A 12,726-nucleotide genomic window follows, 5' to 3' on the forward strand; every position below is an offset into this window, starting at 1 on the left:
TTCCTCCTAACTAGCCTAGTTAGCTTTGCATCAAGTCACTTTTCTTTTGATAGTTACAAACGGTACCATTTATTCCAATAACCAGTTCAAAAGTTGGCCGACTTGTAGCCCTCGTAACTGGTTCTATGTTGTAACCTGACGTTAAGGGTCGTGACGATTTCTCGTCGCCCAGAAGAGATCCCAGATCGAAGTTGAGTGAAACGTCGCTCGCTCTCGCTGCAGATGAGAAAAATAATACCGGACGTCAGAGAGCCGGGATCCGAACTCCGGAAACTGTTCATGTTTATCACATGCGCAAATCGCATCTAATTAGAGTTTTGTTTTCAAGTGCACGTACACCTTAGATAAAATGGTTTAGTTTAATTAAAACAGAATGAAACATTTTGTAGTGCATGAAGTGATATTTTTGTTGCGGTTTCCAGTTAGCTAATATGTCCCGCCTTTAAGGTGGCTTAGCGCACGTGGATGACACTGAAAGTTGAAGTTCCCTTTGTTAGTCCCCTTTCACTTTCACTTTCTAGAAGTTCCTCTAACTTGCGCTTGCCAAAGCTGTCAGACAATAACCTGGACGTCACAAGATTAGACGGCTGGTAAGTTATGCGCTGATCAGAGTCTGCAAATCAGTGGCAGGATACATACAACTGTGGTCTAGTACTTTCAGATGGCTGATGGTCCAGGAAACGCACTGGGTGGCGACAATGGTCAAGGCGGCTACCGCTATGACGCAAACTATTCGCAAATAGCTTCTTCCATCAGAAAAAGACAACTATGGAAATGTTTCTGGTACACTTACCACTTCAAATGCACAAATACTGAGCACACTTAGTGGGGCGTGACCAAGGTGTGACGTCATAACTAGTTGTGTGTTCAAATTTGCTTCATACACTGCATAAACAACGTTTCGTGCACGAAAGTTTGTTCTGTTGCACTTCAGACCACGCCCTAGGCAATGGGACAATTAACGCGCCACTCATGCCTTAATGGTTACTAATTAAAGTTTAAAATAAAAGTTAATAAAATTTAATAATTTAAACTAAAAATTTAGGCACACTGCTATGGTTTATCAAGTTTGCAAATTGTAACGTTTGACTATATTTCTGTTTGTAGCTTGGTATTTAGTGGCAGCCTTGCATCTGGAGGCTTGGCTGGCATCCTTGGTTTCAGCCTGAGGCTGCGCTTCAGTTATTACGGTCCACATGACCAAGTCATGACGTCTCAAGACCAAATTCCACTTGCAGCATCAACCGCCTTCTGTGACGGTGTTCAAATTGAAGACAAGAGCAATAATGGGTTTATTAACCTCTACGTTTTTCCTCATACTCCACCCCTCACACTATGGCAGACACTCACTGTGAGTAAAAACTTTACAATTGCTCCAAAGGGTAAAAGTATCTACTGTTCTTACTACATGAATCAAGGCTCTCAACTTAATTTATCATTATGTGCTGAGCCAAGTATATCCTTGTATGTGTTCAAAGGAAAAGACAATTTTGATGGCTACGAGGATGACACCCAATACGACACCTTTTACCACAACCAATATTCTGGTGTATGTTTGAATGGCACAAATGGTCTCAAATCCATTCGTGTAAGTTCTGGAGATGAATACTACTTTTTGTTCAAAGGCGACAAGTCTGTGAGATCGAACGTCAACATGACACTGTCCTTCAATCGTACCATGTACAACATCTCAGCCATGTCTGGAAAAACATGTCATGCCAATCCAACTTGCTCTCTCCCACTTAACTATGCATCAAGTCAGTTTACTTTACTCGTTACAAACGACACTTTGCAGTCTAATGAGAGCATCAGTGTTCACTGGAGTTACAGTCCTCGTAACTGGTTCTATGGTGTGGCATTTGGACTACCTGGTGGACTTTTATTTGTGATCTTTCTTGCCTATTTAGTATATTTTTATCAGAGAATTCGGGGCAACTACAACAACCGTCGATCAATAACTTTTGGCTCACAACTGTTGCTAGGCTTCCGTCCGACAGGAGAAGTAGCACGTCAGCCCTCATATCTTGTCCAATGGGCAATGAACAACTAGCTAGACTGCGAATGAAACTCACAAATTTTGGCTCAAATTGGTGGCAGCTTATTGCTTGTTCAAGGTCTTAGTAGTAAATTTGATCATAGGTCATAGCAATGTATTTTACACTGTAGTGTCTATGTTTGACTAACATGGAATGTATGCGCATGTATTGCGTCCCTACTAGCTTTTACATGTAAAGTCTGCAATTATAGCTAATTAGCTAAAGCAATAAAACGCATGACATGGTAATTAACTAAAAGCAATGACTTACCACACACACACACACACACACACACACACACACACACACACACACACACACACACACACACACACACACACACACACACACACACACACACACACACACACACACACCGCTACGTATGCGGGACTTCGGATTCTGACGCCTCACTTCTAAAAGTTCGCAAACATCTCACTGTATCTGCCAGTGACTGAAAAGAATTTTCGTTACATCTTTCGATCCTGACAGAACAAAGAAGCACTAAAAGTGCTAAACCCAAATATAAGCGCAGTCTGCATCCCCACCATTTCGTATGTAGGCCACGCCCTCGGGAACACCCTTTTTGCTTGTGGATTCCCGGAGTGACTCAGTCGGTAAAGTCTAACTGTTGTGCGGACGTAGCCATAGTAGTTGGATAGGTCGAAATGTATTGTGGGTGTTTCTACAGCTTTCTTTTGGCGGCGCGATCTCCATCACGCTTTCTACGTGCATGAGCGCACGCTATAGGCATTCCTATCGTGGCCCCAGCGCATGCGCGTTACACTACAAGGTCACGAGATTTGATCTGACTGCTACGCCTTTGAGAAGTCCCGCACATACTGAGGTCACGAGACTGCTGAGTCAGTAAATCAGTGGCAGCGCTTGTGAGCTCTCAAGGATGCCTCACGGTTCAGGATCGCGGGGAGGTGGTCATCATGGCGGCGGCGGTGGCGGAGGTTTCCATCATCACCGTCATCATCATCACTACGGTGGCCGTCGCCATTACGGCAGCTATTCCAACACGATTTTTATCGGAAGAGGAGGAGGATGCACTGCACGCTGGTATTCGATGCAGACATGTTCAGTACGTGCGTCTACTAGTCTGCTACTGAAGCAACACTGCATGACGTCAACAGGTCGGGTTGGTCTCGCGTCGCCAGACCCTACCGCCGCGTCATGCTTCCGGCACCGACGCGGTGGTAGGGTCTGGATACGCGAGACTACGGCTGAGTCACATAATTTATGCGCACGCGTGGCTCCAAACTTGACGATTCAAGTATGTAGGCTTGTTCGTTGGACCAGAGGAAAAATTCGCGTGCTCAGCACACTTTACCTTGCTAAAGCTATAGGCACTTTTCCTAGTCAATTTTTGTGTTAGTCGTGCCCTATGCTCCTTGCAGTTGTCTCACATTTTAGAACAAAATTATTACCCGAGGCCCGGATATCCGGGCTAATTAATGAATGTCTAAGTACATTTTTGAAATTGTGACGTTTGAGATTATCGTTTCTGTTCTGTAGTTGGCAGATTTTCATAGCAATTGCTATAGTTCTCTGCTTGATCGGCCTCCTTGTTGCCGGTTTGGTCATCCGATTCGTTCACTATGGTTCACACGACCAGGTTATGGCTCCTCAAGACCAAATTCCACTCGCAACGTCAACCTACTTCTGTGAGGGTGTTCAAGCCCAAGACAAGTACGACTATGGTTTTATCTACCTCTACGTTTTCCCTCACACTCCACCTCTCACTCTATGGCAAAAATTCAATGTGAAAGAAGAGTTCACTGTCGCTTCGAACAATTACAAGTACTGGTCTTTCTACATGAATCACGGCTCCCAAGTCAATGTGTCATTATGTGCTCAGCCGGGCATTGGTCTGTACGTGTTGAAAGGGAAAGACAATTTTGACAAGTGGAAGAAGGACGATGACTATGACAGTGTGTCATACTCCTATTACTCTGGTCCATGTTCGAATGGCATAAACGGTTTCAATCCCATTCGTGTTAGATCTGGAGGTGAATACTATTTCGTGTTCGAGAGTAAGACATCGGTGCAGTCGGATATCAACATGACACTGGCCTTCAATCGTACCATGTACAACGTCTCGGCCGTGTCGGGAAAAATGTGTCATGCTAACCCGACTTGTTCGCTGCCGCTTAGCTATGCATCGAGTCAGTTTACCTTGATAGTTACAAACGGCACCGTTCAGTCGGATGAGAATGTTGACAGTCAGTGGGCGTGTAGTTCGCGCGACTGGTTCTACGGCGTCACTTTCGGAATTGTTTCTGGAGTATTGCTTGTGGTGGCTATCGGAATTGTGTTACAATGCTGGATCAAGCATGGCCAGCATCGAACTGGTTCACCACCGCTGCTTGTGTCTACCTATGGTCATACTGGAGGAATAAGCACATCGCTAACAACAACCACTTTACCAGCCGGTTCTGACCCACCGAACTACGAACAAGCCCAAAAAATGTAATTTTTAGAAATTGCTGGTAACGTGTCTTTAGTATTGGATGTTGATTGTGACACGGTGTTTGTATTTTATAGACATGCCGTCTACTCGTTATACATTTTGATTAGCACTGGGTGGACATGTGTTATCTGTGTTATTTGTATTATATACACATATATGGGTGTCACTCAAAAAATACATACATACATACATACATACATGATGATGGCATGTCCACTGATAACAGTGATGACTCTCTTTAGTGTCCTCTGTGTCTCTGGTGGGATTTAACACCTGCTTTTGAACTTCATACATACATACATACATACATACATACATACATACATACATACATACATACATACATACATACATATATATATATATATATATATATATATATATATATATATATATATATATATATATATATATATATATATATTGATTAGCACTTATCATATATTATACCTTACAAACAAAAATATCTTAATACAACATGCACATTTATGAGTTACAATTAAAATTAAGTGATATGCTAATACTCACGACACTAATAATTTTAGTCTACCTAGAGGGTAAACTGAATATGTACTAATAATTATTATGATCATTATCACTTGGTAAATACGTACTTGCAGGAGATCCCGTGTCCAAGTCATATTGATTTCGATGCAGATATGGAGTAAGACCGACAGTTAGCGAAGTCGCCACTTTGCGCGGCGCTTAAGTGCGCATGCGCATGATTGCATCCCGCTGCGGGAAAGGTCTGGTTACGCAAGACTACCAACCAACTAAATTTACATAAATAAAATAGATAAAATAAATTTACATAAATAAAATAGATAAAATAAATTTACATAAATAAAATAAATAAAATAAATAAAGTAAACTTATATAAATAGAATAAATATATTAAATAAGGTCCCGGAGATTGATGGAAGATGGACGTCTAGCTGTATCGCTCGTCTCAGAGCTAGCTGAGGAGCGCGTTCCTTGTCGGGAAACTAGGACAGGGCTCGAAAAGTCGGCATCTGAAATTACTGGAGCTGTTCGGAAGACCAGGAATAGTTCTGGGCGTAGGGCGACTGGTCGAACCATCTCTCGGGCGGCGTCTGATTTAAATTTGGCCCGCTGACGAGACTACTGTGATGCCCACCGTTCCTAGCGAATCTTGTGTTTTGGCTAACAGGAACGGCAATGCAACAAGACGACGGAAATGGACGCGACAAATAAATAGGGAAGTGATGTTTTGTTATTACCACGTGCTGTTGTCATGCAAGTTCTCTGCTTTCAGAAAACCCATGCATCAGCTGTGGTGTGAACGAAATTCTTCTCTGACTGACGTCTCTGAGCAGCGTTTGGCAGACCAGAAGCGATATCTCCTAACTTCTGGAAGTCTGACTGAATCAGAGTTGGAGGAGAGTAAACGCGAGGCCGCACAGGATGGAAAGCCCGTCTCAGGTTTGTTATCTGTTACGACTGATGTTTGTCCTGGTGTGCAGATGTCGGCGTTGGATGTGGTTTCTGCTCTATCAGCTGATAGTTCAGTTGTCACGCCTTTGCTTGGCAATGTGTCACCTTGCATGGCTTCAGTCAGGATGGCGTCTGCTGCACGTGGTGGGAAACCTGTCGTGTCAATGATGCAAGAGGATCATGAATTTGCTAATCACTTGGAAGATGGCTCCCTTGTTCAGTCAGTCACTGTTCTCTCTAAGGACTGCTCATCTGCAAGAGATAGTGGTGATATCCTATCCGTAGATGACACTTTGGATTCAGTTCAGTGCAGTGCTGTCAGGGAATCACCATCCCCTTGTGACTCTGTCAGCTCTAATCTGATGACTACACATCCTAGTATAGCTTCTCGGCTACAAAGGATGGAAACTCCTACATCTCAACTCAGTGCAGACTGCTGCCAAACGGAGGATGGTCTTTCGCTTGATTGTGATGCTGCTGTGGACCCTGTACTTCATCGAGAGTTTCTTGAGGAGTTGCAGAAAGTCGGGCAAATTCCTATCTGTGAGAGACAATGCCTTCCAAGGATCTTTGTGAACAGTGGAACCCTGAAGCTTATTGGTGATCTTAACACGATCATCAGTTCGTTGAAGGATGAACCAGATATGAGTGAAATCAGTTAACTGGTATACTCTGCTGCTTCGCTAGTGTCCAAAAGGCGGGGCTTAAAGACGACGAAGTCAACCAATTCTCAAACACCGACATGGAGACGAAGGCTGGATATGGAGATTCTCACACTTCGACGTGCGATCTCACTGTTGCTGGAGGTTAGAAAGGGTTCATCGGGCATTCGTATGTTACATGAACTCCGACGTCTTCGGCATCGGTTGGGCATTTCCTGTTCGGAAAGTTGTGAGGTCTCCATCAATTGATTGAAAATGGAACTTAAGTCCAAGGTCGAGCGGACCAGGAGGCTGGAGAAGAATCGTAAGAGACTTTGCCAGAATGGTTTGTTTCAACGAGATGCTGGACGGTTTTACAGAGAACTGGATAAGCAGACTATCCAGGTCACTTCCCCGCCATCCGAGTCTGAGATCGAACAGTATTGGGGTGGTATCCTAGAAACTGAGGTACATCACAATGAGTCTGCCTTCTGGCTGAGACGTCAAACTGATGGCGAGACGCACCGGAAAGATGAGCAGCAGTGGTTACCTATCTCAGACATTGAGGTCACATCATGTCTCAAAAGGATGGGGAACTGGAAGTCTCCTGGTCCAGACAAGGTTTATGGTTTCTGGGTCAAGCGTATTACGTGTCTTCACACTGATCTGACTCGTAACTACAACCTGCTGGTTCAGAATCCAGACTCTGTACCCGACTGGTTGTCTCAAGGAATAACCACTCTGATTCCTAAGAATGACAAGACTGACCAGGCCAAAAATTACCGGCCTATCACGTGTCTGTCTGTCTTCTATAAGAACCTCACCTCAGTCATCAGGCGGAGGATTGCAGGGCATTTGGATCAGAGAAACCTCATGGCTCCGGAGCAGAAGGGTTGCCGACAGGGATCTTTTGGTGCAAAGGATCAGCTGTTGATCAACAAGCTGCTTACCGAAGACTGTAAGACCAGGCACAAGAGCTTGAGCATGGCTTGGGTGGACTACCAGAAAGCCTATGACAGCGTGCCACACAGTTGGTTGCTTCAATGCCTTCAGCTGCATAAGATCAGTCCAGTCTTGTGCGGGTTCTTGTCACGTGTGATGAAGAGTTGGAGGGCATCGATGGTACTTTCTTGCGGGAATAGTACGATCAAGACAAGGCTTATGCAGATCAGGAGCGGTATTTTCCAAGGTGACTCACTTTCTCCACTTCTCTTCTGTATGGCTCTCAATCCTCTAAGCAAGGAGCTGAAGAGAACCGGGTACGGCTACCGGATGACCACTGGGCATGGTGAGACTGCCAAACGTCAGCTTATCAGTCATCTACTTTACATGGATGATCTGAAGCTGTATGGCAGAAACTCTGATCAGTTGGACAGGTTGTTGCACACGGTTCGTACCTTCTCTGATGACATCCAGATGAAGTTTGCTCTGGACAAATGTGCTGTTGCACACTTTGTCAACGGCAGACTATCTGGACACAACTCTGGAGTGACGGTAGGAAAAACGGACACCATCAACTGTCTGGAACCGGGTCAAGTCTACAAGTACTTGGGTGTAGATGAGAGTAACGGTATTCAGCACAGCATTATGCGGGAGAGACTCCGTCGCGAGTACTTGCGCTGAGTTGTATGGTCGGAACAAGATTCTAGCCATCAATGGGTTTGCACTACCGGTTCTCACTTACGGTTTTGGCGTCATTCATTGGGGGTGCACAGACCTGCAGCAGCTCGATCGACGGACCAGAAAGCTCCTCTCTATGCACGGTGTCCACCATCCTGCTGCAGACGTTGACCTACTGTACGCTCCTTGCAGTGATGGGTGTAGGGGGTTACAACAGATTGAGTCGACATATCAATTTTGTATTGTGAGGCTGAACTGTTACCTTGCTGACAGTTCTGATCCTTTCATGCAGATGATACGGGAGTGTGACTCTGGAAAATCTTCACACTCGATCAAGCACATGGCTTGTCGGTTTACTGCACAGCTGCAGAGGAGTCTTGCTTCGGACGACAAGTCGCAGAACTTACACAGGAATGCATCCATCTCGGTTGAAGGTGGCTTCGAGCAAGCGACTGAAACAGATGCGAGACATTACCGTACGTGTTGCAGTTTTCTTCGTGTGCGGTCCTGGAGCGGGAAGCCTATGCACGGGCAGTATCGCCGTCTCACTGAGCAACCGCCTGTGGACATGAAAGAGACCTACGGATGGCTAAAGGCAGCGAATCTTCCTGCTGCAACTGAGGGACTGGTTGTTGCTGCTCAAGACCAAGCTCTTCGGACTCGGTACTATGAGTGCAAGATTCTATATCGTGATGTCAGTCCTACTTGCCGCATGTGCAGTGTAGGCCTGGAGACAGTCGACCACATTGTGGCAGGCTGTAGTGCTTTGGCACCGACGGACTACACTGATCGACACAATCAGGTGGCCTCCATCATTCACTGGAATGTTTGTCGCCATTTTGGGGTTCCAGTGGAGAGCAGATGGTACCGGCATCATCCTGATAGGCTTGTGGAGACAGATGACATTACTATGATGTGGGATACCACCATCCCCACTGCCAGGAAGATCAAAGCCAATCGTCCAGACATCTGTCTCAGAAATAAGAAGACAAACACTTGTCTTCTTATTGATATCAGCTGTCTTGCTGATGGCAACATTGGCAAGAAACATGCTGAGAAGTTGGCGAAGTACAGCGACTTGCGAGTGGAGATAAGCCGCATGTGGCATTGTGGAATACTGGTGGTTCCGGTGGTCTTGGGAGCTTTGGGCACAGTGCACGCAGATATTGCACGGTGGCTAGACATTATTCCAGGTCATTACAACCTGCAGCACTTACAGAAAACAGTGCTTCTGGGATCTACTCGGATCCTTCGTAAAGTCATGTCTTCTTTCTAGACAGCCGTAATGGTCTAAGTACTTCTGAAGCAGGGTTTGCTTCCGGTACTTGTAATAGACTTTACAAACCAGACTGATCTGGTTGAGCACGACACAATAAATTTTTAGGTTAGGAATACAACTCAAAAATGTTTTATACTGGCAGCTCACGTTATCGATTTACTATCTAAGACTGCAGTCATATGAAACACGTTACCATGGCAATGTACAATTCAGCCAACAAAATTACCTCAAAAAATTCCCAGGGTGAGCGTGAAAACCTCCGCAGACTAGATAATTAGAAACAGCATATCTGTTTTATCTCATAAACCAAAACATTTTTATAAACTTCATTTGTTACTGCATGTAGCGTGCTGTAGCTATACGCCTCGGCCTTCCAGACCCGTGTAGCGCCGATTCAAAACGTTTTGAATCGGCGCTACGCGGGTCTGGGAGGCCGAGGCTACTCCATTCCTCAGAGCCCTGATATCAGGCCTAACACAAACGTGTCCCGCCCATGCATATCATATCTCACGCGACACTGACATCTCCACACTGCTGGTCACTTGCTTGTATTGTACGTTGACTAATCCTACCATCAGCGGCAAGGTGACGTCCGCTGCAAAGTTCGACGATGCTGCATGGTTCAGGATCGCTGGGAGCTTGTCACCCCGGCGACGTACGTCATCACTATGGAAGCTACTCCAGACCGGTTGTACTGGAAAGTCATGAAAGACGCACTGCAATCTGGTACGTACTGTACTGCAAACGCGTACTTGGTACAAATGCATGTGTTTTGACGAGTCGATCTTGTAGCACCCGATCACATTGACAGCATGAAGTCTGCATGTCTCAAATACTATCCTCATTTCTATCGACCAATAGGGTGTGTACACATGTATGTACAGTACGTAGACGGTCACGACGTCCGACAGATGGCTCGACCACTAGACGACTCGCTCCGCCTACTGCGTAACACGTGACCAATGACATAAGAAATATATGACGCTATTTCGTCCGCCAACGTCATTTGCCATTATCACGTGATAGGATTGTTATGACGTCACAAACATACCACTTTAATATTTCAAATAGCGCACAACGTCATTTTATATCAAGTGACGCTAATTTATTTCAAATTGTGATTATTAATTAACACGTGACGTTTGACCAGTTTGTTTTCTAGTGTGCAGACTTTCATAATAATTGCTATAATTTCCTGCCTGATTGCTGGCATCGCTGCTGCGGGTATGATTATTCGATTTGATAAGCACACTCGAGAAGACATACTTATGGCATATCAAGACCAAATTCCTCTTGCAGCATCAACACGTTTCTGTGATGGCGTTCGAATTCAAGACAAGGAAAACTATGGGTCACTCAAACTTTACGTTTTCCATCACACTCCGCCCCTCACTCTATGGCAAACATTCAAATTGAATAGAATCAAGTTTCTGGTCAAGACCAACGATCACCATTTCTGGTTTTTCTACATGAATCAAGGCTCCCAAGTCAATGTGTCATTATGTGCCAAGCCAAGCATACATTTGTACGTTCTAAAGGGAAAAGAGAATTTCAACGATTGGAAGTATGGCAAACGTTACCACACCATATTTTCTAACAATTATCGCTTATGTCACAATGGGCTTGATATCATTCGAGTGAAATCTGCAGACGAATATTATTTCGTGTTCGAAAATGACAATCTAGAGGAAGCACTCATCAACATGACACTCGTCTTCAATCGTTCTATGTACAATACCTCGGCTGTGTTGGGACACTCGTGTCATGCAAACCCAACTTGTTCGCTCCCTCTTAGCTACGCATCAAGCCAATTCACCTTGATGGCAACAGACGGCATCACCCAGCCTGATCGCAATACTTATAGCCAGTGGATGTGTAGTCCGCGTGACTGGTTTTATGGTGTGAGTTTTGGGATGCCGTGTGGAGCTTTGGTTGTGGTGGCTATTGCAATGACAATATGGCGTTATCGTAAGTATGGTAAACATCGGTCTAGCTCATCACTACTGCATGCATCTGATGGCAATAATACTGCAGGAACAAGCACATCAGTGACAGTCATAGCTGGTTCTTTCCTTGAACCCGAACCACCAGGCTACGAAGAGGCCACACAAATGTTATAAAAATTAGTGACAACATTATGTGTCTTGTTCAACTAGTAGATGTTGATTGTGTAATGTAGTCTTGACATCATGTAAGCAGAGGGGATAACTTTTGCACAAGTTGTGTGCCTTTTGATTTATTTACTAGATCTTGTTATACTCTACATGCGAAACTTGTAACTGCAGAGAGATTATTAATGATTTTTAGTCGTTCCTTGTATCCTTGTGCATTATACATGACAAAATGTTGTATTACAATTCTATCTGTTTCACATCACACTCACAAATTATGCGACTGTATCTACAATATATAAATAACTAATTCTTATGTTATAATTAATTAATATTTTATGTTAAATACAACGTTCTTTTGAACTGAACCGAACCTCAACTATAACGTTGCAGTTTCAATGGTCAAATAATTAAATTAATTAATTAATTAAGTACCACAATAGTACTTCAAAAACAGACACATTGCATTCGCTTCTCTGAATGTCATAAGTGACGCATATATTGACTCATCTAATCAAGACAATGTACTAATGTATTCATATCCGGGTATTCTAATTCCAGATCCCGTATGTATATCCGGGCATTCTAATTTCAGACCCCGTATGTAATTTACTGTCGACATCATGGCACAGACCATGTACAGCGTGGATCCATTCGTCGATCCATCTCTCAACGTCGAACTTCCGTCTTGCATGTACAGGCTGGAGAATATCCACAAGAAAGGCACAGTAAGCGATCCACCATGTCTCCTAGTCTGCGCACGCGTCACCCCAACATTCCAATGTTTACAGATCACCGCTAAAGAGGCTTCTGCGACCTTAGTCGAACTTGCGCGACGTCAAGAAAGCATTCTCAGCGAATTGAACGCCATCAAAGGGCGAGTCCAAGATTTGTCAAGAAAATTAGACGTCGAAGTGGCTGCGCAGGAAGAATGTCGACACGTGGTTGTCCACGCCTCACCAGGAAATGATACTCGAGCGCTCTTGGTCATGTTTAGGGTTTTGTCTAAGGTTGTGACGTGTCGTACTCAAGTGTTTGTGCACAGCGGATTGAGTGGGGAAGCAGGAGAGGGGCTTAGTGGGGTGTTGGATGGTGTAGAACGGAATGA

The 12,726-nt window shown here is 44.5% G+C and overlaps 4 protein-coding genes across 6 annotated transcripts in view; all 4 read left to right on the forward strand.

Moving 5' to 3' along the window:
• The first annotated feature begins 513 nt into the window (after positions 1-513).
• On the forward strand, positions 514-2,276 carry LOC134184829 (uncharacterized). Of its 2 annotated transcripts, none has more exons than XM_062652585.1 (3): positions 514-590; positions 653-783; positions 1,108-2,276. In XM_062652585.1, the coding sequence occupies exons 2-3, from the start codon at positions 662-664 to the stop codon at positions 2,048-2,050; spliced, it is 1,065 nt and encodes a 354-aa protein (XP_062508569.1). In that variant the 5' UTR covers positions 514-590; positions 653-661; the 3' UTR covers positions 2,051-2,276. The 2 variants fall into 2 exon arrangements, with proteins under 2 accessions (XP_062508569.1, XP_062508571.1); XM_062652587.1 differs by having other exon boundaries at positions 528-590; positions 662-783.
• A 616-nt stretch (positions 2,277-2,892) lies between these two features.
• On the forward strand, positions 2,893-4,705 carry LOC134184337 (uncharacterized). The gene is made up of 2 exons (XM_062652004.1): positions 2,893-3,101; positions 3,558-4,705. Exons 1-2 carry the CDS (start codon positions 2,938-2,940, stop codon positions 4,513-4,515), a joined length of 1,122 nt encoding a protein of 373 aa, XP_062507988.1. The 5' UTR covers positions 2,893-2,937; the 3' UTR covers positions 4,516-4,705.
• Positions 4,706-10,032: 5,327 nt separating this feature from the next.
• Positions 10,033-11,807, forward strand: LOC134184475 (uncharacterized). 2 transcript variants are annotated; one of them, XM_062652177.1, is made up of 2 exons: positions 10,033-10,233; positions 10,658-11,807. In XM_062652177.1, the coding sequence occupies exons 1-2, from the start codon at positions 10,118-10,120 to the stop codon at positions 11,625-11,627; spliced, it is 1,086 nt and encodes a 361-aa protein (XP_062508161.1). In that variant the 5' UTR covers positions 10,033-10,117; the 3' UTR covers positions 11,628-11,807. The 2 variants fall into 2 exon arrangements, with proteins under 2 accessions (XP_062508161.1, XP_062508162.1); XM_062652178.1 differs by having other exon boundaries at positions 10,670-11,807.
• Positions 11,808-12,208: 401 nt separating this feature from the next.
• Positions 12,209-12,726, forward strand: part of LOC134184339 (aminoacyl tRNA synthase complex-interacting multifunctional protein 2-like) — a 2,263-nt gene continuing 1,745 nt past the window's right edge. Inside the window, exons 1-2 of the mRNA XM_062652006.1 lie at positions 12,209-12,346; positions 12,410-12,726. The exon at positions 12,410-12,726 is cut by the window's right edge and continues 41 nt beyond it. Of these exons, the coding sequence (XP_062507990.1) occupies positions 12,242-12,346; positions 12,410-12,726 (422 nt within the window). The 5' untranslated portion in view covers positions 12,209-12,241. The remainder of the gene's footprint in view (positions 12,347-12,409) is intronic.

This window comes from Corticium candelabrum, chromosome 9 (genome assembly GCF_963422355.1).
Source record: "Corticium candelabrum chromosome 9, ooCorCand1.1, whole genome shotgun sequence".
NCBI lineage: Eukaryota > Metazoa > Porifera > Homoscleromorpha > Homosclerophorida > Plakinidae > Corticium > Corticium candelabrum.